The sequence below is a fragment of the Diadema antillarum genome, unplaced genomic scaffold (genome assembly GCF_040938485.1).
Source record: "Diadema antillarum isolate AM-2024a unplaced genomic scaffold, OU_Dant_1.0 seq00000536_RagTag, whole genome shotgun sequence".
In the NCBI taxonomy this organism is placed as follows: domain Eukaryota; kingdom Metazoa; phylum Echinodermata; class Echinoidea; order Diadematoida; family Diadematidae; genus Diadema; species Diadema antillarum.
In genome coordinates this window covers 618,317-640,168 of record NW_027271485.1, presented here as the reverse complement: position 1 = coordinate 640,168, position 21,852 = coordinate 618,317, and the positions used below count along the sequence as shown (strand labels likewise).

At 38.0% G+C, this 21,852-nt stretch overlaps 1 protein-coding gene across 4 annotated transcripts in view; it reads left to right on the top strand.

Moving 5' to 3' along the window:
- Nucleotides 1–7,227, top strand: part of LOC139734644 (protein kinase C and casein kinase substrate in neurons protein 1-like) — a 107,985-nt gene extending 100,758 nt beyond the window's left edge. For all 4 annotated transcript variants that reach the window (XM_071645434.1, XM_071645432.1, XM_071645431.1 and 1 more), the window contains 2 exons: nucleotides 3,961–4,094; nucleotides 6,090–7,227. In XM_071645434.1, the coding sequence (XP_071501535.1) occupies nucleotides 3,961–4,094; nucleotides 6,090–6,196 (241 nt within the window). In that variant the 3' untranslated portion in view covers nucleotides 6,197–7,227. The remainder of the gene's footprint in view (nucleotides 1–3,960; nucleotides 4,095–6,089) is intronic.
- The last annotated feature ends 14,625 nt before the right edge of the window (nucleotides 7,228–21,852 follow it).

The window sequence follows — 21,852 nt, the reverse complement described above, 5'->3', positions numbered from 1 at the left end:
CAAGCTGTAGTAGTCTCCTCATCCAGCGGTTCCAACACAAAAATTTAAAAAATTCATAACTTTTGCATCGATTGTCCAATTTTCCTCAAACTTTCACTGATGTGTTCTACTAATATTGTTGCATTTTCTCAATCCTTATGTTTATGAAGGTGAACTTGTCCTTTAAACTGGAGATTCTCCCGCCTGGACCCCCTATCAAACTTGAGAGCGTGGTCGCGTAAGCGTGAGCTTGAGGGTTCGGGGTTATGGATGCTCTCTCTTAACCCTTCTCTTGAACACATGTGACAAAGCTAAAGTTGGGTGGGGGAGAAAGCTACATTTTCAGCGGGGAAAAAATATCTCAAGTGGGAGACACACAGCTGAAGCTTGAGAAATTCAAACTGAAGTGGAGGAGTGGGAGATTTTTTAGAAAATGGCCTCAAAGTAGGAGTGATGGAGCCTCTGAATTCTACCCTTTAGGTGATATTACCTTTGTACAATTTATAGGGATTCGCAGTGATACACTGGAGCTGACTTTTCTATTTTGAACATGTCCAAAATCTCCAGCATATCTCTGTGAATCCCTGTAGCTAACAAGTAAAAAGAGCATTGATTATGTTACAGACTATTCTAATATTAGCAATGGATGTGAACGTCATCTTCAAATTTTTAACTTAGTTGGATATTTGTTGGGCATTTAGATATTTCCTTTATACATATACATATCCTCTTGTACAATTTTGTATTGCATTCATTCATTGCTATGGATTATTCATCCATTCCTTCCATTATTCATCTGTTTATCATTTATTCAATCGCATGAAAGTTTTTTTTTTTGTACTATGCAATGTTTATAAAACAAAGCCCCTTGCTTAATTTATTTCTTTTTTATTTAGCTGTTGCAACCCTGTTCCCTACCTACCTTCCTAATCCCCTCACTTTGGTCGAGTAAGACCCCATTTACAGTGCAGGCCGAGCCCGGCCTCAATTGCGTGACTCGGCCCCGCAATTTTGTCCGTTTATAGTGCTGGGCTCGGCCCGGGCTTCTAATTCTAACAACTAACCTTTCAATATTTCGTCGTAGTGTCGATCTGCTTGTAAACAAACGACTATTATTGGGAGCGCGCCGGTCGCAATTTGGTACCGTATTTGGCCCAGTTTGCGTTTACAGTGAGAAAAGGCCGGGTTCGGCCGCGGCCGAGCCGCGGCCGAGACTACCTCCAGAGCTTGGCCACATGTGCGGCCAATTTTGGTACCGCAGTTGGCCTTTTGCGCGTTTACAGTGAAATGAAGGCCGGGCTCGTAAATCGGGTCTAAGAGGACCCGTATCACTACTCTTCATTTTGATAATGAATGCATATCTTTGTCACTTATTGCACTCCACTGCTTGGTCAGTATGACCACCTTGGTCATACTAACCACTAGCGATGCCGTCATCACTACTATTAAAATTGACTGCACACCAATGCAGTCCACTACACACCTTGTTGATGTTTCAGGGGCTGCGAAAGGACAGCATGACTTGATGGATCAAAGGGTCATAATATGCATGTTTATTGTTTAGATCAATTGTTTTTGAGATCATAAAACCAATAATGAACCTTTTGCTGACCATAGATGATGTGTTATTTTAATGCACCGATAAATGTAGTACACAATGCATCTCTGTATGACGTCTTTGTGTTGACCGAAGTCCATCTGAGACTGATCATGTTTGCATGAGAATTTTTTTTCCCACCATGCATTGCCTTTTTATCCCCACCCCACCCCAATACCACTAGCATAAAATACCTCTTGCAATGCACTTGGCTTTTGAACCCACTGAAGTACTTAGTAGATGGTGTGTGATTTGTGTGAATGACTGTGTAGGTGTCCATGCATGATATGTATAGCGTGCATTTAAATGGAAATGTCTTTATTCACCATGTATTACCATCGTCTGAATTCACAAAACTAACTAGCAATCTGTTGATATGTTGAATTGTATAGCGGTAGTGTGCTGTGGTGAATTTGGGGACCAAATTAACTTAATACACTCTGCCTCATGATATGTATTGAAGCCTTATGTAATGTTTCTCATGTTTTGTTTTGGTTTTTTTTCTGTCTGCTTTTTAAAGAGTGTTGATTGTAAATGTAGCTTTAGCAGTGTATGCTGTACTAGTAATCATGGCTGGCTAACAACTACAAAGCTATAACTGCATGCATGAGTAAAATTGTGTCATATTTGCATATACACTTGTACAATATATCATGAGCACGCAAGGTTCGGAACAGCATTGCAACCATTTGTACAGCAAGTGCTATTGATTTGTAATAGTAGTACTTTGTAGTAATTCCCCTCTAACTTAACTTCTGCAACTTAAGCACTCTGCAGAAAAATGTATATTGCTTGGTCTAATCCACTATTAAAACAAACACCTTCCCTGCATGCACATTGATTCTCTCAGGACTGTGCAGAAGAAAGGTGTATGTCACTCTGGCCAGAGATTTTAGCCGAGTTTGCTGCCACCTGGTGATGAAAATTTGCCATTGAAATGGAGCATGAGAATTCTCTACAAGCACATATACACACATGTATGTATCATCGTAGGGGTTTACATTGACTTTTTGTCTTGCAAATTGACTCCCAAAGTTGCTTGTTTTCTCAGAGAAATTTACTGTAGCAGATGCTTTTTTACAATCAAAGGGAGGTAAAAAGCTGTATTAACAACCAATCTGCTATTTATAGTTCAAAAAAATCTGCAAGAAAGGCCTCATCATTTTTTTGAATCACTGCAACTATGAATGGACGAACTCACTGCAAAAAAGTGTTTCAGTTCCATGCCTTTGTAATGAGAAAGAGCAAGTAAAATGAAAGCTACAATGACACACCAATTTACGTATAACATGGCAGTTCTGGTGAGAAGTACAGTGCGTAAATAGCCGGTTCTGAGAGAGTTAATGAAACATATATTACTCTAATCCTTTATAATGCACAGATTGTTTTGATCTTTATAAACATTAAGCACATACTACAAGAACAGAGTGGTCCAAATAATTGCTGTGTTTCGTTATAATGATATAGTGAGGGTGCACTTTCAAAAAAAAAAATGCGTCAGAACTCTTCTACTAAATTAAACTTCTGCATTTAGGATGATGCTTGATATGAGTTACACCCATTCAAGTTTAAATGTTAAAAGTATGCCATCTCATCAAATTCATCCCAAGCTGTTGAAATTGTCCCTAACTGAGACAATGTCATGATGGAATTGCTACACCAACTATTCAATACCTTTATCACTGCTTGAAATCTGGTGCCTCATTTGAAATAGCCAGACCCAGGCCATTACCATTTCTTGTGCAGCAAATGTTCCCTGTTTTCATCATCTTTAAAAAACAAATGACAATGAAAACAAAACTTGGAAAGATTCCCCCAAACCCTGACTTGAGTAATAAATGAAATAACTTATTGACTGGGGCATGAAGTTACACCCTTCCAGCAGTGAATAGACGCAGTTCTCAACAAGAGAGGGCGCTGTGATTACTTTTGATGAAAAGAATTACAATTGCCCTTTTCAAACACAGAGGAAATGGCACACCAATATCTTTTCTTGAGTATGGGTGTTTGTGACTCACTTATCCATATCATCTAGTTTCGCCTTTCCCTTGTTAAAATGGGATAAGCCCTTTGATAAGAATCTAAGCAGCAATATCTGATAAGAGTATTGCATGTATTACAAATTTGAAGACTCGATGCCATCCATCGCAGTGCATTTGTGAGTGTTTAAATGGACAAATGCGAATGCTCGTTTCTGGATGAAATGATTAGTTGCTAGATCATCCTTTAGCAAGTTATCGAGGTGGGCATGTTGGGCTTTAATAGTGAGTAAGGTATAGAGGTTTAGAGAAGACATCTTAATTTTTTTTTTTTTCCGCATGTAGAGCTCATTAGTTTTGCGATGGTATTCGAAACAAACAATTAGCCTGCTTTGTCCCATTCAGAGGCAACCAGGACTCGGCGGTCACTCCGTTTGACGATGACGATGACATGGACGACTTGGGGAAGGAAGGCGTACAAGTGAGGGCGCTATACGACTATGAAGGCGTGGAGGAGGATGAGCTGACCTTCAAACAAGGTAAAATGGAGAGGGGCTTTAAACACAAAAGTTTTATGGGGGGGTGGGGGTGAGATTGAAGGGGGGATTGGCAAACTTTACAGCTTTGTTTTGACAATGAAATTTATCAATATAGTAAGATATTATCAACATTTGAAGTTACCATTTCAGATTGTTTTTTTTTTTCTATTTTAGGCTTTGGTTCAATTCTGAAGGAGAGGATTCTCATTTGAGATTCACACGCTTTTGTATTGATTAGAATTGTTTTCATACCCATCTAACTATGAAAGTCTTAGAATGTCAAACCTCTGAAGAATGTTACTTCTTTATTAAAAAAAAAAGGGGGACTTTGAAGTTTCCATTGAGTTGAAGCCCACTGACTTCCTCTGCATTCTACATGGAACAAAAGAATAAAAAATTGGAGGAGGGAATAAAGGCATTGAAGACACTAGAACAACTGCTATGACCAAATTACCAAATTATCAGATTATCTGTGAATATTGGCTACTCACTATGCACAATTAAGTATTCAAAATCAAAGCATCAATTCCACTTAGCCTGCATAGAGAAGGTGACGTATGAAATTGTTATGTTATTGTCCCCGCCGAACGAGTTCGAGCAGGGGACTATGAAACGGGCTCCGTACGTGTGTGTGTCTGTGTGTCCGTCCGTCCGTCCGTGTGTCCGTCCATGTGTGCGTAAGTGTGCGATCAAAATGTTCAATTTGCTACTTCTCTGTCATTTATGAGCCAATTTTGATTCTGTTTGCTTTATATGATAGCACTACATGGGAGCTTTGAAACTTCTACACAGAATTTCAGTCGTGACCTTTGACCTTGACCTTTGACCTATATTGTACATTTTGCTACAAAATGCTACTCCTTCACCATTTCTAACCCGATTTCGATTCCATTTGCTTTATGTGATGGCACTAGGTGAGGGCTTCAAAACTTCTACACAGAATTTTGACCTTTGACTTCTTTGACCTTTGACCTTGATTTTTGACCTGTATTGTACATTTGGCTACAAAATGCTACTCCTTCGCCATTCCTAACCTGATTTCGATTCCGTTTGCTTTATGTGATGGCACTAGGTGAGGGCTTCAAAACTTCTACACAGAATTTTGACCTTTGACTTCTTTGACCTTTGACCTTGATTTTTTGACCTATATTGTACATTTTGCTACAAAATGCTACTCCTTCGCCATTTCTAACCCGATTTCGATTCCGTTTGCTTTATGTGATGGCACTAGGTGAGGCTTCAACACTTCTACACAGAATTTTGACCTTTGACTTCTTTGACCTTTGACCTTGATTTTTTGACCTGTATTGTACATTTTGCTACAAAATGCTACTCCTTCGCCATTTCTTACCCGATTTCGATTCCGTTTGCTTTATGTGATGGCACTAGGTGAGGGCTTCAACACTTCTACACAGAATTTTGACCTTTGACTTCTTTGACCTTTGACCTTGATTTTTTTACCTGTATTGTACATTTTGTTACAAAATGCTACTTCCGGCGTAAATTTTGTAAATGAAAATTGTTGAATGGATTATCTGATCTTTCTAATTTTCACTAATGTGTTTCATTATCTATTGTTGTTGGTGGTGTTTGTTTTTTCTACATGCACTGAATCCACAGATTAGTTGGGGGTAATTCCCAATGCTATTGAGCCTTTGTAGAGAAGGCAGTAAATGGAATGAACCAGAACTCTGAACTTTGATCACTTTTAAGGGATTGTCTGATGTTTCATCTAATTTTTGCTAATGTGTTTCAATATATTTGTTTTTCTACAATCGCTGAATCTGCATTTTAGTTTGGGAAAACTCCCCATTCATGAACAAAATTACAAATTTGTTTGTGAGTCGAGAGAGTGTAGGTCTGTGTATTGAAGACTGAAGATGTCATCATAAATGTGCATACGTTGTGTATACATTAATAGTAATAATGCCTGTACTTTCGTATTCTGAGTGTATTAATACTAATGTGATGCATGATGCCTGCCTCGTTGCCTAGGTGACGTCTTCGTAAAGCTGGAGGACGAGGATGAGCAAGGATGGTGCAAGGGGCGCGCCGGGGAGACGGAGGGACTCTACCCCGCTAACTACGTGGAGGAGATATGATGTGTTCCCGTTGCCGGGCGGGGCTGCTGGGCGGGGCTAGGAGGACCATCATCATTGCGACATGAGGAGTGCTAGCTTTTACTTGCATCCATTCTCACACATCATTGGAGGTCCACTCCTATTCTCCTCCTCCTCCTCCTCCTCCATCATCTTGTCGCTGATGATGTCTCTTCATCCTGACTCACATGGCAACATTTTCTTACTCGGTCCCAAGGACCTGAAAATAAAAAGAGAAAACTATTAATCATGAGGAAGTTATCCTGATGTTTGAACGGAATCAGTGAAATTGTGCTTAGTCTTCTTTGTTTTTTTGTACGAGGATAATAATACAGAAAAATAACAACATAGGCATAATGATTCATGGCGCTGTATGAAATTATAGGATATTTATTCATTAGGGAAATACTTGTTGATGTTTGATTGATGAAAGCGTGTGTGCTGTGTGTCCGACGGATTGCGGCAACTGTACGATCTCACTGAATAGCGGTGTCACCGTTTTCTGTTGTTATGAAATGCACCTGTACATAACGATGGACAATGTATCATACTGTTTTGGGGGAGTTTTCCTTTTTTTTTATATATCAGTGGGAAGTAGCAGCAGATAGACCAAACCATAAAGAGAGAAGAGCACAATATCGATACTTTTTGTTACATCTTGTGAGTAAGTTAAGCCATCCTGTGGTCACTAGGGGATAAGACGTCATGTGATTCATCATATGACTGGTCACATGACCTGTTCTGGATATCGCACAGTTCAATGCTGTTTCTGCTTGTATTTAGTATTTGCCACACTTCACTCTTTATGGATGGGCAGATGAAGAAGGTTAGATTTAATGTGGAGATGAAAAAAGAAGTATGAAGACAAAGATACTGTAGAATGATAGTACACACAACACTTTTTTTTTTTTGGTCTAAGTTTTGTAAAGGTTTTGTGAAATGGAAGAGTAAATCTTTTATGAAAGACATAATTTTCCAGGATTATGTAATACGTGAACAGCATGTCATTAAGATTATAGCATTGCTTTTGCATTTTTTTTTTTTTTTGGGGGGGGGGGGGGGGATGGGAACCTTTTCATTAAATTGGTCATTTAACCAGGATGGCATGTGGTTCATGTTCTGCCAAAAACTTTTTATGTCCTCTTTTTTTTTTGGGGGGGGGGGGGGGGGGGTCTGGGGAATTGCTGAAATTTGATAGTACTTTTAAAGTTGTGTGGTTGTGTGAAGCTAAAAGCCAATTATTTTCCTCCTTGTTCTGTGCTCAAGTAATCCCTCCCCCTTTTGATACGTACAGCTTTCAAGACACAAATGTAGGAAATTAACAGATTTCAGTTGACTCTGCCCTCACCACTTCCATGGTGTTACAGGTATTAAAAAAACAACAACAAAGAAACAAATGGCATGAAAATGAAAGACATGTTTTTAAGTTTGTTTAGTTGTTTCTTTTAACTCTCTCTCTCTCTTTCTCTCTGTAAGACAAGTATATTTGATCATTTGTATTGAAATACCGATTTATATCCGCCCTCTGTTTAAGATATATCTTTCTCTTATTTTGTAAACTTTTTTTTAAAACCCCAAATGGCAACTGTAAAGTACTGATACATTGTAAATAGCATGCTGAGGTCAGTTGCCATGGTTACTCAATGGAACTGCCCAGTGCTCTTATTGAGTCTTGGTCCTTTGATTGAGTTTGCTGTTTCTGGCAGAAACTTTCAGATGTTAGAAATACAGACATGTATGTCGCTGAACACTGAAGTTTGGCATCTGCGTCCATTTTTTTGTTACCATGTTTGTAGCTTTTTTCCTCTCTCTCTCTCTCTCTTTCTTGTGATTAAGTTCATTCTTTTACCAGGTACACATGTGTATGTTGACATTTTAGAGTACTTTTGATATTGTACGGAAGATTCCCAAATGTGGAAAGGACAATTATCTTTCTCGTGTGGGCTTGTATTAGATATTTCGGAGAATATCTGTTATGATGGGATACATCTAGCATTGTATTTTGACATTTATATATGTGTAAAGATTTATGTACGAATCAGAATTGTTTATATCTTTTTGATTTCGATGTATACAGATATTAAAAGTACTTTGGTTTATGAGTAATGATTTTTGTTATTTCTACATGTATTCCTGATATAATTTGGTTCTATTTGTTAAGAGGAAGTTGTAATTTTGTCTCCAGACATTTTTTCTTATCATAAAGCAAGGAAAGCAGTTACCCTCTATTGAATGGCCTCAAGATAACTCTTGAAAATCAGAATATCTGATTCCTAAAGTTTGATTAGGTTGTCTCTATGACAATGGGAAATTACAAAAAGAAGACATCATTATTTGTCGTGATTTTTTTTTCCACTTCTGTTTTCACCAAAAAATTCTTAAAGTGCATACAGGTGTCTTCCAGTCAATGCAAAATGAAATTTGATATCCGTGGATACAAGTTTACTTCGACAGTAGATTCAATTCTTTAACCCTCTCCATTGTAAGAGTGATTTTTTTTTTTTCTTTTCTGTCATGACATCTTAAAGTTGTTATAAAAAGATAGCTAGCATGGGGCACTTTTTAGATTTAGGTCACTTCATCTAAAAGTTCAGTGTTACAAAAGTCCAAGTAAAGTTTGTTGTAGGCGTGTACACACTCAGCTGTCCTTGTCAGAGAGATTGTGGGAAGAACGCACGTTTAATGAAATCATTTTGCGGAGTGAGTTTGCTGTATTCAGTGTGAAATTTGAATTGTGTAAATCAGAACGTTTTCTACTAGTAATGCAGAATGTATGGGACACATCCAAGTGTTATAGACCTTTTTCTGCATTCTGTGTTTATGTGATACTTAATGAATTTATACACTTAAGTAGATAGAATGACATGCTTTTGTAAAGACAGGAGCACACTTGTGGAATATCATTAAAAAAAGGACACAAGATTAAGAAGAATTTCATTTGCATCATTGAGAAGACTTTATGCACAAACCACAAGCTATTAAATGATGAAAACAGGAAGTAACAGTAAATCAGAAAGGTGTTCATTATCTGTTTTATAACCTTACACTGGAAAGACATTCACCTGCACCAAAACAGCCTTGCTTGACTGCTGGTAGCCTGATAATGACCAACCTAGGGGTAAAAAGCAAACATTGATAGCAATAAATCTCTCCGTTCTGAATTAGAAGCGTTGGTCAGCATTCAGAGGCATGAGTAACTGCTTGCTATTGTTGAACACAGTGTAAGTTTTGTATATATTGCATAGCGACCATTTTGATGTACTAATTGGTAGACGAGAAATAAGTGAAGTCCAAATACATTTGTCTTTTTCATATTTTAATTTATGTCAGCCTCTTGTATGAACGAACCCTTTGCCATCGTTACATCATTCAGAAGTTGGTAATATTCTGTGTTAGTCGCAGCTAGCATAGATTCCTTTCTGTTATGAAATGATGATATACGTACATGTACATGCATCATCAAAGATTTGCTTGAGGGTCTGTAAACCTTAAAACAAAAAGTGTGACAGACATTACTATGTCGACTATGATACTACATGTTTTTGATTGCGTAAAAGACCCTGTTCACTGTACGTTAAGGGAACGGGACAGTGGGATATGTAAAAATATGTCACAGGTGATGTTTAATGAAATTGTGTGGATAAAAAGCCAGGATGCTATACTTTTATGGAGCAGACAGTATCATAGCTATCTCACAGCAGGAAACGATGTAGAAAATGGATAGATTAACATCGTGGTGTAAAAAGGGTTAGGGATTCAATAATGCCAACTGTGCGATGACATTTTTGTGGAAGAACTGGTGAAGAAAAAGCTCTTGTACTGGCATAGCACAGTCTTGTTACGCACAGATTTAAAAGGACTCTCACACGTTTTGATTCGTCTTGGCACCCAAGAGTAGCAAAGGTACACACCTTTGCTTCAGCAATTTTATTCTGTGCAAGTGGGGCTGGGTGCGGACAATTGGAATTGAAATCTTTCAACAGTAATTATGGTGTGCTCAATTTTTTTTTCCTTTTTTTATATCAACAAGAGCTTTCAGCAACAAATTCTAAACATGGCGATGCAGGGGAAAAAAAAAGAGAATAAAATATTTGGATGTGAATTGATATGACAGGAAAAGTATATCGCGCCATTTTGAAGAGAATTATTGATATAGTGTCCAGCCCCTACTGAAATTCTTTACACATTGTTGGGTGTACTTAACACGGAACTTTTCATAGTTATTTTCAAATAGCGGCAAAAAATGTCAGTTCAACAAGCCAGAGAGATATTAAATTCCTCTTGCAATGTGCAGTTTGTATTTCTTATTCATTTCATTCCATTTTATCCTCTTTTTTTTTTTTTACATAAGTGAATCTTTCTTTGTGACGTAGTGTGTATGTCATCTCCACGGGAACATGTTTTCCTGTTTATACATACTTGTAGATCCTGTTGGGCTTGGTATATTGTACGACCTTATACCATTTATACATAATGAATATAAAAATATTATATATATTTAGTCACAAAAAAATATCAGTCTGTACATGTGTTTTGGGTGTTCATTGTGAGCTTTCAGTGTTTGTGTGTGTGATTGGTGAAGAATGAGCTTTCAACTGATTGACAAATTGCCCTACGTCGACATAAATATACATAGTGTATGTCCATGTAGGGTAATTTGTCAATCGGTTGCAATAAAAACAACTCAGTGTAAGAATTTCATCAATTTGAAGAATGAGTTTGTTGGCACAGGGGAATCCCGTTATAACGAGATCGTCGGTTTCGGGTGATTTTTCTCGTTATATCCGGATTCTCGTATCCGAACACTTGTGGAAAATACACCTTATATAAACACACTCTGTTAAAATTGGATTTCATGCATCGAATAATATGACGACTTCATTTTGATGAACAGAAAAATGGGAAATGCGACTCGAAATGCGAGAGTATTCTCGAGAGCATTCTCACGATAATTACAATCATCTTCTTTTTTTCCTCGACGCTTAATTGTTATCAATTGTTTCAGATTTGATATCGTATAATCATGTCGTAAATGGGGCCTGCTTTTTGTTATCCACATGCTAATCATTCTGCACATCTGAGAAGAGAGAGATGAAGGAAAATTCACGCAACTATTATAGGTAAGGTCATCGCGCTATCAACGCTGCCTTTAGCGTAACTCGCATGGATGAAAGCTGTGACTAAAGTCCGAATTTATCTTTCATTCTATGACAAATTATTGACATAAATCATGTGTATTATGGTGGAAGTTAACATCACAATTTATACTCTCATTTTTTATTATACCCCCGCCAAACGAAGTTTGAAGGGGGTGTATAGGAATCAGCGGTCGGGCAGTCGGTCCGTTGCAAATCTTGCGTCGCGAACTACTTCCTCAGTTTTTAACCGATTCCCATAAAACGTGGCACAGATGTGTGCCTTGGGTTGTAGATGTGCAAGACGTATTTTTTGACAATACCCAAAAGTACGTTGCCATGGTAACGGCATATTACTAAAGTCCGAATTTATCTTTCATTCTATGACAAATTATTGACATAAATCATGTGTATTATGGTGAAAGTTAACATCACAATTTATACTCTCATTTTTTATTATACCCCCGCCAAACGAAGTTTGAAGGGGGTGTATAGGAATCAGCGGACGGGCGGTCGGTCGGGCGGTCGGGCGGTCGGGCGGTCGGATGGTCGGGCGGTCGGGCGGTCGGTCGGGCGGTCGGTCCGTTGCAAATCTTGCGTCGCGAACTACTTCCTCAGTTTTTAACCGATTCCCATAAAACTTGGCACAGATGTGTGCCTTGGGTTGTAGATGTGCAAGACGTATTTTTTGACAATACCCAAAAGTACGTTGCCATGGTAACGGCATACAGTAGACCTCGCCTAAGTCGACATCGCATAAGTCGACAACTCGCTTAAGTCGACACAATAAAAAAGTCCCGATTTTTGCCTTTGTTATTCCTTGAAAATTTCCTCGTGTTAGTCGACATTTATAAGTCGACAACTCGCGTAAGTCGACCTGATTTTTCAATGCCAGCTGAGCTGAAATACGTGTTAATTCCCTCGTCTAAGTCGACATAATTTTTCGCTCAAAATCTTATCGCCATTCTCTGAAAAACAATTGTTTTCCCGCTCCGATTCGCAGCGGTTCTACTCGGTAATTCGCTAGTGTACGGCGCTGTAGCGTTCGCGCCATGCGTCCATTGTCTTGTATGCCAGAATATAGAAAGGACTGTACACTCATTTACACTGGAGCATTACATGTACTACCCAAGACAGTTCACTTTACCCCTTTTCTCCCTCTCGTTTTTCTCAAAACGCACAAATTTTGTACACATATATGTCCCAGTAGTTATTCATTATCCGAACATGAAATACATGTAGGTGTTTTTGTAAATCCGAATATTCTATATAACGTTGATTATTCCGAAGCGGTATTAAAACCAGGGCCCTTTCTAAAAAGATTTACAGGTATTACAATGCAACTAATAATGCAACTCAAAAAATCAAATGCAGGTGTATCAAATCACACGCAACTTTTGCATTTAAACGCAAGTGCGTTGCTGAAAAGACTTGCGTTTGATAATCATATGAAACTAGAAAATAATTGTTACGAACCTGAAACTCAATTGCGTTTAAACGCAACTCTAAAAATCAAATGCAAGTCCATCAAATCACAAGCAACGATGTATTTAAACGCAAGAGTGTTGCAGAGAAGACTTGCGGTTTTTGTACGAAACTAGAAACTGCGTTTAAATAAATCTCTATGCATCTACGGAAGTGCGTTATTGTTGAAAAGACTTGCATTACTTTTTTCATTTCGTAAGCAAAATTGAAAATTAAACGCAACTCTGAAAATCAAATGCAAGTCCATCAAATCACATGGCACGCTTAAAAGACTTGCGTTTGATAATCACACGAAACTAGAAAATTGTAGGAAACTTAAACTCAATTGCGTTTAAACGTAACACTAAAAATCAAATGCAAGTCCATCAAATCGCACGGAACGCTGAAAGACTTGCGTTTGATAATCATACGAAACTAGAATTGTAGGGAACTTTTTTTTTGAACTCAACTGCGTTTAAACGCAACTCTAAAAATCAAATGCAAGTCCATCATATCACACGTAACGCTGTATTTAAACGCAAGAGCGTTGCAGAGAAGACTTGCGGTTTTTGTACGAAACTATTATAAGAAACTGTTTAAACGCATCTCTAAACATCTACGGAAGTGTGTTATTGTTTAAAAGACTTGCATTTTTTATTTCGTAAACAAAATTACAAATCAAATGCAACTCTAAAAATCAAATGGAAATTCATCAAATCACACGGAACGCTGAAAGACTTGCGTTTGATAATCACACGATACTAGAAAATTGTAGGGAACTTTTTTAACTCAATTGCGTTTAAACGCAACTCTAAGAATCAAATGCAAGTCCATCAAATCACGTAACGCTGTATTCAAACGTAAGAGCGTTGCAGAGAAGACTTGCGGTTTTTGTACGAAACTATAAGAAATTGCGTTTAAACGCATCTCTAAACATCTACGGAAGTGTGTTATTGTTTAAAAGACTTATCGTAAGCAAAATAAAAAGTTAAACGCAATTCTGAAAATCAAATACAAGTCCATCAAATCACACGGAACGCTGAAAAGACTTGCGTTTGATAATTACACAAAACTAGAAAATTGTATGAAATTTAAACTCAATTGCGTTTAAACGCAACTCTAAAAATCAAATGCAAGTCCGTCAAATCACAAGCAACGCTATTACTAAAAGGCAAGAGCGTTGCAGAAAAGACTTGCGGTTCTTGTCCGAAACTAGAAACTGCGTTTAAACGCATAAAATGTACGGAAGTGCATTATTGTAGAAAAGGCTCGCATTATTTTTTATTTCGTAACGGAACTTTCGCCGTGACCGAACTTAGTCTGCACTTGCAGGGGAAAGACATCGCAACATTTACACGTTTCAAACTATACCGAAACGCATGCTGCTTCACAAAATGTCAATGCAAAAAATGATAACGGATTATTGTTAAAGTTCGCTGTGCCGAAGTTTTGAATCTCAGTCCAAAGTTAAATTAGTCCGACAATGGTAAGAGGTTTGATTTTACGAAGGTTATAGTACATGTAGTCCGAAAAATGTCGTTTTCGGATGAACAAACTTTTCTTCTTCTTTTTATTTCAGACAGGCCCGCGCCGTACAGAGCGGTAATGTTGCGAATCGGAGCGCGAGAACAATTCATTTTCAGAGTATGGCAATACAAATTTAAGCAGAACAAATATGGCGACTTAGGGAAGGAAAATCACACATATTTCAACTCAGTCGGCACTGAAAAATAATCTCGACAGAATCATGCGAAATCACACGCATATCTTCCCAGCAACGCACTTGAATTTAAATCGCAAAGTTTAATGCAATTTTGGGGAATTTGCCTTTGATATTTCAAATCAAGTTTAAAACGTTAAGTGTCTAGAAACGGGCCTAGGTTTCCGATCCCGCTCTTTCAAAATCCCTCTAGAGATTTGGGAATTGTGCGTTGTCGTTACTAACCCGCGCAAGATTTGTGCATGAACTAAAACATTATTGTTGCTCACGTCAGTAGGCATGTTTTGGCGGCAAAAGGAGTAAGATATGGGTGGCGATCCGCATCGTGATCCAAATCTTACTCTGTACAGGGGAAATTAATTTTCATTTATAAGTCGACAAAATGTCGACTTACGCGTAAGTCGACATTCGCGTAAGTCGACGTGTTTTGCTCAGTCCCGATTATGTCGACTTACGCGAGGTTGACTGTATTATGGGCAAAAATGGGTACAAATCTTGCGTCACGAACTCCTCCCACAGTTTTTGATCAATTTTTATGAAATTAGGTACAGATGTTCATCTGAATATGTTAATGTGCAAGACACATATTTCCGCAGTGGCAAAAAGTGCGTTGCCATGGTAACGGCATGTTATTGGTAAAATATAGGGCAAAATGCTTCATGGCAAAACTGCTTCATCAGTGTTCTTCCAATTCTCATGGAATTCATATTGAATGTTTGTCTTAGGATATAGGTCAGCATGACACATTTCTTGACAGTGACAAAAAGTATGTTGCCATGGTAACAGCTCACATATTATGAGCCAAAATGATGGAAAATTTTGTGTTGCAAACTACTTCCTCAGTTTTTTGCCCAGTTTCCATGAAACTTGGTACATATGTGTGCCTTTGGTTGTAGATGTGCAAGACGCATTTTTCGACAGTACCCGAAAGTACGTTGCCATGGTAACGGCATATTAATGGCAGAAGATCAAGGAAAGATCTTGCGGATTTAACTACTTCCTCAGTTTTTTGACCAAAGCTTATGAAATGTTGTTTTGACCAAAGCTTATGAAATGTTGTTTGGCGGGGGTATAACCAGTCGCTGTAGCGACATTTCTAGTTTCCTTTAAGGACACTGTGCCCAACATTCTGTTTTCTCTCGCTATCAAATGTACAGTGCGATGAGCGAAATGCGTGCTATATACTTTTACTGCCAGAGCGCCATGTGCTGCCAGCTTGTTGCGAAGCACAATGTTGAATGCGTGCTTTGTGTGAATGTTTTACCCGGCAAGATTGACGGGTGTATGCCATTTACAGACACAAAAACCAGTACCCGGTAACTGGTGAACTGAAATAGTATTTCGATTAGCTGGAGTTGAGTTAATTCAAATTTTAGCTTACGACCTCATCATACTTTGATTTTGACATCTAATTCAATTTCTCTCATAATCAGAGTTTAATACATAAATGGGGTATCTAACTGAGCGGCTAATGTTTGCGAAAGTAGCGTATAATAGCAGATTTTAAATTCCGTCAGGATGTAGTAACAGTTGCAATCAAACTCAAAAACAGTTTTCATTTTTGCAACCAGTTTTTCTTATCGCAAAGAAATTTTGAACATGTTCAAAATCTCTTCCAAAACTTTTATACTACAATTCGCTTTTACAATTACAGTTTCCTGCTCACAATTAGATACTTCCTTTATGCATCTTCGGAAAGGTTAACTTAAAATATCGGATACAAAAACTGGAGATGTGCACCATTTAAGAATGTCAATTCGAATTGTAGCGTTTGGTGATAACATTTAGGCATATTCTTTAGCAAAAGCTACAGCTTCTAAATATTCCGATGCTGTTCCATCACGGCCCGTCACCTTGATTGCGTTCTCTTTGGCACTGGCAAATCTTAGTCTCTGCTTGCACGCAACGATAATTCAGACAATTCACTGGCAGAGAATTGACCTTTTCTGGTTTTAAAATAGTGCATGATTTTTCCCGTTTCATTCAGTTTAAAAAAAAAAAAGTTGTCGTTATATCCGCACAAATTCGTCTTTGTTTTTCTTTGTTTTTAGGCCAGAAAATTATCTCGCTATAACCGGAACTCCGAATCCCCATAGGCTAACACGTAAATTTATTTGAGACCGGACGATTTATCTCGTTACAAGCGGATTCTCGTTGTATCCAATCTCGTTATAACAGGATTCCCCTGTACAACCACAAATTTCGTGTTAGAATATTTCCTTTGTATGTGTTTAGTGTATACCACGTATGTGTCATATATTGTTGTGAGGCAGTTTTGCAAGTGGTCAAGTTTCATGATCAAGAACCACACTGCTGTAATGAGAAGTGAGTTTTATTCTGTTTTTAACCCGTTGAGGACGGACTGATTTTGCTATAACACGCATTTCCCATAGACATCTGCCCGAGTATTCTTGGGACTCGTCTTCAACAAGTTAGGAAGCAAAGTTACCCATGACACCCACTTGGAAACAGTGTAACATTGCGTTTGAGAATCAATGTTTTGGCAGTTTGTAAATTTTGCATGTAAGTGTACCAAACAACTTTGAAAAATGTATACACACACACACACACACAAAATAAAACCATCGCAAAATATGTTGCTTATCAGCCAGTTCATAAGTAGCTCTTGAGCACATTTCTGATTATTTTGCACTGAAAGCATTAACAAGTTTTTTTGCTATTTCATTTTAAAAAAACTAGGCTTTAATTAGCACTTTGTTGCGGTGAGGTGGATGCACTAACAAGCACACTTTATATGGATTACATGAATAATCATTACATCACAGATGCTTGTCTCACAGATGCTTGTCTCAGTGAATTTAAAATCTTAACATGAATTAGTGCAAATTACCTATTACTGCCCATGCACAAAGTAGAACTATGAACTGGCTTATACAGTAATGGCACAAGCATGAGACGAGATGAGATGAGATGAGATGAGACGAGACGAGATGAGAGTAATTTTATCTATTTCGTAAAAAACATATCATTGTGTGTGTGCTCTATTTAAATACTTTACATTATTTTGGGTTGAACCATGATATGGGTGTGTCTGTGCGTGGTTGGAGGTGTGTGTATGTGGTTGAGTGTGTGCACGTGGATGAGTTAGTGTGCGGTACACGCGCGCGTGTATTGTTTAGTTATTTGAGTTTGTCTGAAGAATATGAGGTATTCATCAATATCATATGATATGATGAATATCATGGAGAGCTCCACGAGGGAGCTCTCCATGAGCTCCCTCGTGGAGACGATATGAGCTCCCTCGAGGAGACTTGGTATGCATTTAATATTCTTGTTTATATCTCTTTAAGATCTATAATGTTTGGTTTATGTTTAAGTGCTGTCTGGGGCAAATTATTTGTATAGGGCCCCATTTCTCTCTCTTTCTCTTCTTTCGATCTTTAAAATAACAACAACAACATGAGACGAAGGGAGCCCTCTCTTGACGACAGTCACAGACAGACACAAACACTCGAGAAAGTAGGGGAGATTATTTTTATTTGAATGAAGTAAAAACAGGGTCAATTGTTGTTCATGCTTTACACGTTATAACTTTTCCCAGACACAACTTTGGCTATATTTTCCCCCACAAACACATTTTCAAGTTTTCCCATCCCGCAGACTGGAGAGTTGTAAATACTTTCAGAGTCCATAAAATCTGCCCAGTGTATATTTTTCATTCTTTGTACTGATCTGAATATTCATCCAAGTCTTGTACAACTTTTACCATGGCTGAGATTGCCAGTAGTTTGTTGGAATAAGGTGGGGGGAAGGGAAGAGGGCAACTAATTTATTCTGAGTCATTCATTTTCCCCTGCAGGACTAGAATATCCTTTGGTGAATAGCAGTCCTCAAACATGCCTGAGGTATACCGGTCGGTAATGTAATAAGTAATTTCTGACAATACAAATTCACCTATTCATCTGCACGAGCCTTTCACTGACCATGCAGCATACATTGTACACTCGAGGGCAATATAATTTGTATTTTTGTTTGCTTTTTGACTTCAACTCTCCAATCTGCGGGATCACATCCACACATTTGATATGAGTAGCAAATCCATCAAACTGACAGGATTGTGGCTTGTGCTGTTGTACAAAATAAGAATAAACAATACATCAACATCTTCCCTTTCTTTTTGTTTCCTTTTTCCAGTTGTTTTAAAATTTAGTGTATATCCTTCATTCCTGAATAGAATGATTACAAAAACAGGCCGACAATTAACACCACCAACTAGGCTATGAATGCCGTGTATGATTCTCTTGAACAGACAACAGAAAAAAAAATACATAAACACATACACACAAATACTTTGTGACATTTTCGCAATCCTCAATTAAACAGCACAAGCCACCATCCTTTCAGATTGGAGGATTTCTTCAGCAGACCTCCACACTCAGAATGCACGTCTTTCCCAACCTGAAACTAGCAGCTGGAAACTGAGCTGGTTCCAGACTGAGAGACAGAGAGAGAGAGAGAACACTGAAAAGGTCCTCAATGAAACAATGACCCTTGCTGTGACTTCTCGACTGTCTATGTACTGCGCTGGGGCCGAAGACATTCTCAGTTTCTCTTGTGATATGTCGTACATTCATCGTGTTTCTGTGATGTGTGCATGTGTGAAAAAGACACCCGAGGTCTGAATTACAATTGCTTTCTCCATTCAATTTTCCCTTGGGACCTGACACCGATAATTATACGCCACGGCATGTAAAAAAAAAAGGAAAAAAAAAAGGACAAGGAAAAAGATCGACAAATATCAATATATACAAACAAGTACACTGCATTTAGTACTATGATAGTGATGGTGCCGCGGTGTAGAGTCAAAAGAGTTTATCGTTCTTAAAAATTCCTTACATTTTCATAGTTTGATGTTGAGTTTTGCTCATTCGTGTTCTTTCGCTGTATGTGAGGTAATCTTGTCAACGTACTAATGAATATGCTTCAAGTGACAAAGAAAATGCTAGTAGTAAAATCAGTTTCCGGATATATTCTTCCCACGGACACATTTCTGGTGGGCCCTTGAATCTGCGACTGTTCCAATATGGATTCCACTTCCCATCCCGACTCTACGCCGCGGCATCTTTAAAGATCATCATATATATATGTACATCCAAAGTTACAGTACTCGTACTTCTAATAATAAAAATGTGCCTTTAGTAAACTACCGAAGAAAATTCTAGATATACTTAGTGCACTACGTGGCTAGAAAACCTAAAAGATTTTTAATCAAGTTCCTAGAAGCTAGTACAGAAGAGAGGAAGGTTGGTTGGCTTCTTTCTATCTTACAGTAGACCATCAAAGCTAATGATAGATTTCAGCAAACTGTTCATGAATAAGAGAGAGAAAGAAAGTTAATGGTACCTTGGAAAAAGAAAAAATCCCTCATTTCTATTACTTTTTGAAGTGGACCCTACATCATTTGAGATTTTTCATTTTCACCCAAACAGTCTAGTTTGTAATGAAGAGACTACAGATGACATATACCTACAGAAAGAAATCATTCATTCACAGGTTTTTGCTTTTTACTTTATTTCGTGTTTGGAAGGGGGCGGGAGGGGAATGGACCATCCAAATCAGATCTGACTAAAAATTGTAATGTTGTACTAGTAGAGGGGTTCAACAGCCTGGCCTTAGAAAACGAGGCCCTGGGTTCTGTTTCGACATGAGGGAATGGATGGAACACCTCTGGTGGGAGATCATTTACTTCAGCCCTCTCTCCAAATACGGTTGGTTACATTATAATATACAGGCAAGCCTCTGTGATTCGGGAATTATAAACCCCGATAAGCCTCATATTGTCAGAAAAAAAAGAGTCAAAAATAATTCCAGGGGAATTTCAGGAATGGACAGTGTACTATCAAGTCGATATATATATGTGACTTCTGTTTTTTTTTTTCACTACTTTTGGCTAACTTCTGAAAAGGCAGTGGATTTCATACCTGAATACCATAATCTATCCGTCTTTGACTAGGCGACGAACTCTTCAATTCAACAAAATTTAGCCTACATCTCCTATTTACTCCGTCACCATTTGATCCTTTACAACGTATGATGCCAAAAATAGACACTCCAATAAATCATTTGTACTTTTTTTTTTCTCTTTCAATTTCTTCATGTGAAATGTATACACCCAGGTTCATATAAAAGATATACAGACAAAACCTCTCAAATTCTGACTTTGTTTCACAGAAAATTCCCCAAGAGTGAGTTAAGAAAGTTGACATAAGAGCGTTGCCATAGTAACCACTATCGTACTCAAGGGAACCAGTCTTAAATTTGAGAGAATTCATGTTTTTTTCTTCTTTTTTTCTCAGTGAAAAGAGGTATACCAAAAACAAGGCACAAACACTACTAATCAAAGGAAAGAGCACCATCTAACATCGATAAGACGCCATGCATACAAAACTTTGTACGTTCAGACGATCACATCCCACAAGAATGCACAAGTTTCACAGAAATATATGTATGTATGCGTACCGTAATAGAGAGATAAGCTCCCATCAAGATTACATTCATGATACACTCAAAATGCCGACAAGATTTATCTTACAGAGACGAGCGACTATGGTACATGATACGGACTCGCAGTGACAACGTTCGGCTCTCTTTCAAAATGCAAGCCTGCCCTCTCGGCAACAAAAGACATCTGATCTACGTTACGACAAAACTAGAAGAATTCAACCGTTTCTCATCAAAAGTCTGCAATCCCCGACTAAGTCTTGTCTCAGAAACGAATCATGCTCAAAGACAGAATGTCCACTGCAACTCTCGTATCTTAACCCTCTCCGTGCCATTGAGTCAAATGTGCACAAATTTCAGACTCAAACTTATGGACAGGAAATTAACATGGCGTGCAAAGGGTGATTAAAGCCCAAAGAGAGATTTTTTGAGCTGAAATCCAAATTTTGCAAAGGCATTTATGGCCGCAGGCAAGCAAATGTGAGGAAACAATTCCTTAAAGATCAGATATACACGTATTCCAAAAGCTGCTAATACAGACATGAATAAATTGGGGTAGGTATCATGGATTGATCATGAGAATAATGTTCCCAGTTGAATTCTTTTGTTATAATCTCAAAATTTTCCCTCATTTGGCATCTTATAATGTTATACACCTTAGAATGTCCAGAAATCTTTTGCAGCAATTTGTTTCCAGAACAATCCTGTAGCCTTATTTTCATGCATTTCCTCCTCATTAAACATTGTGAGAAATGAGAAGATTTGGATGCTATCTGTATTACCCAAGTCAGTACCAGTCTTTAAGAAATTTCTTATCCTTTATTCCCTTGACACTGCACAGCCATGTGACATTCCTCCACCATTTTTGTTTTGTTTTC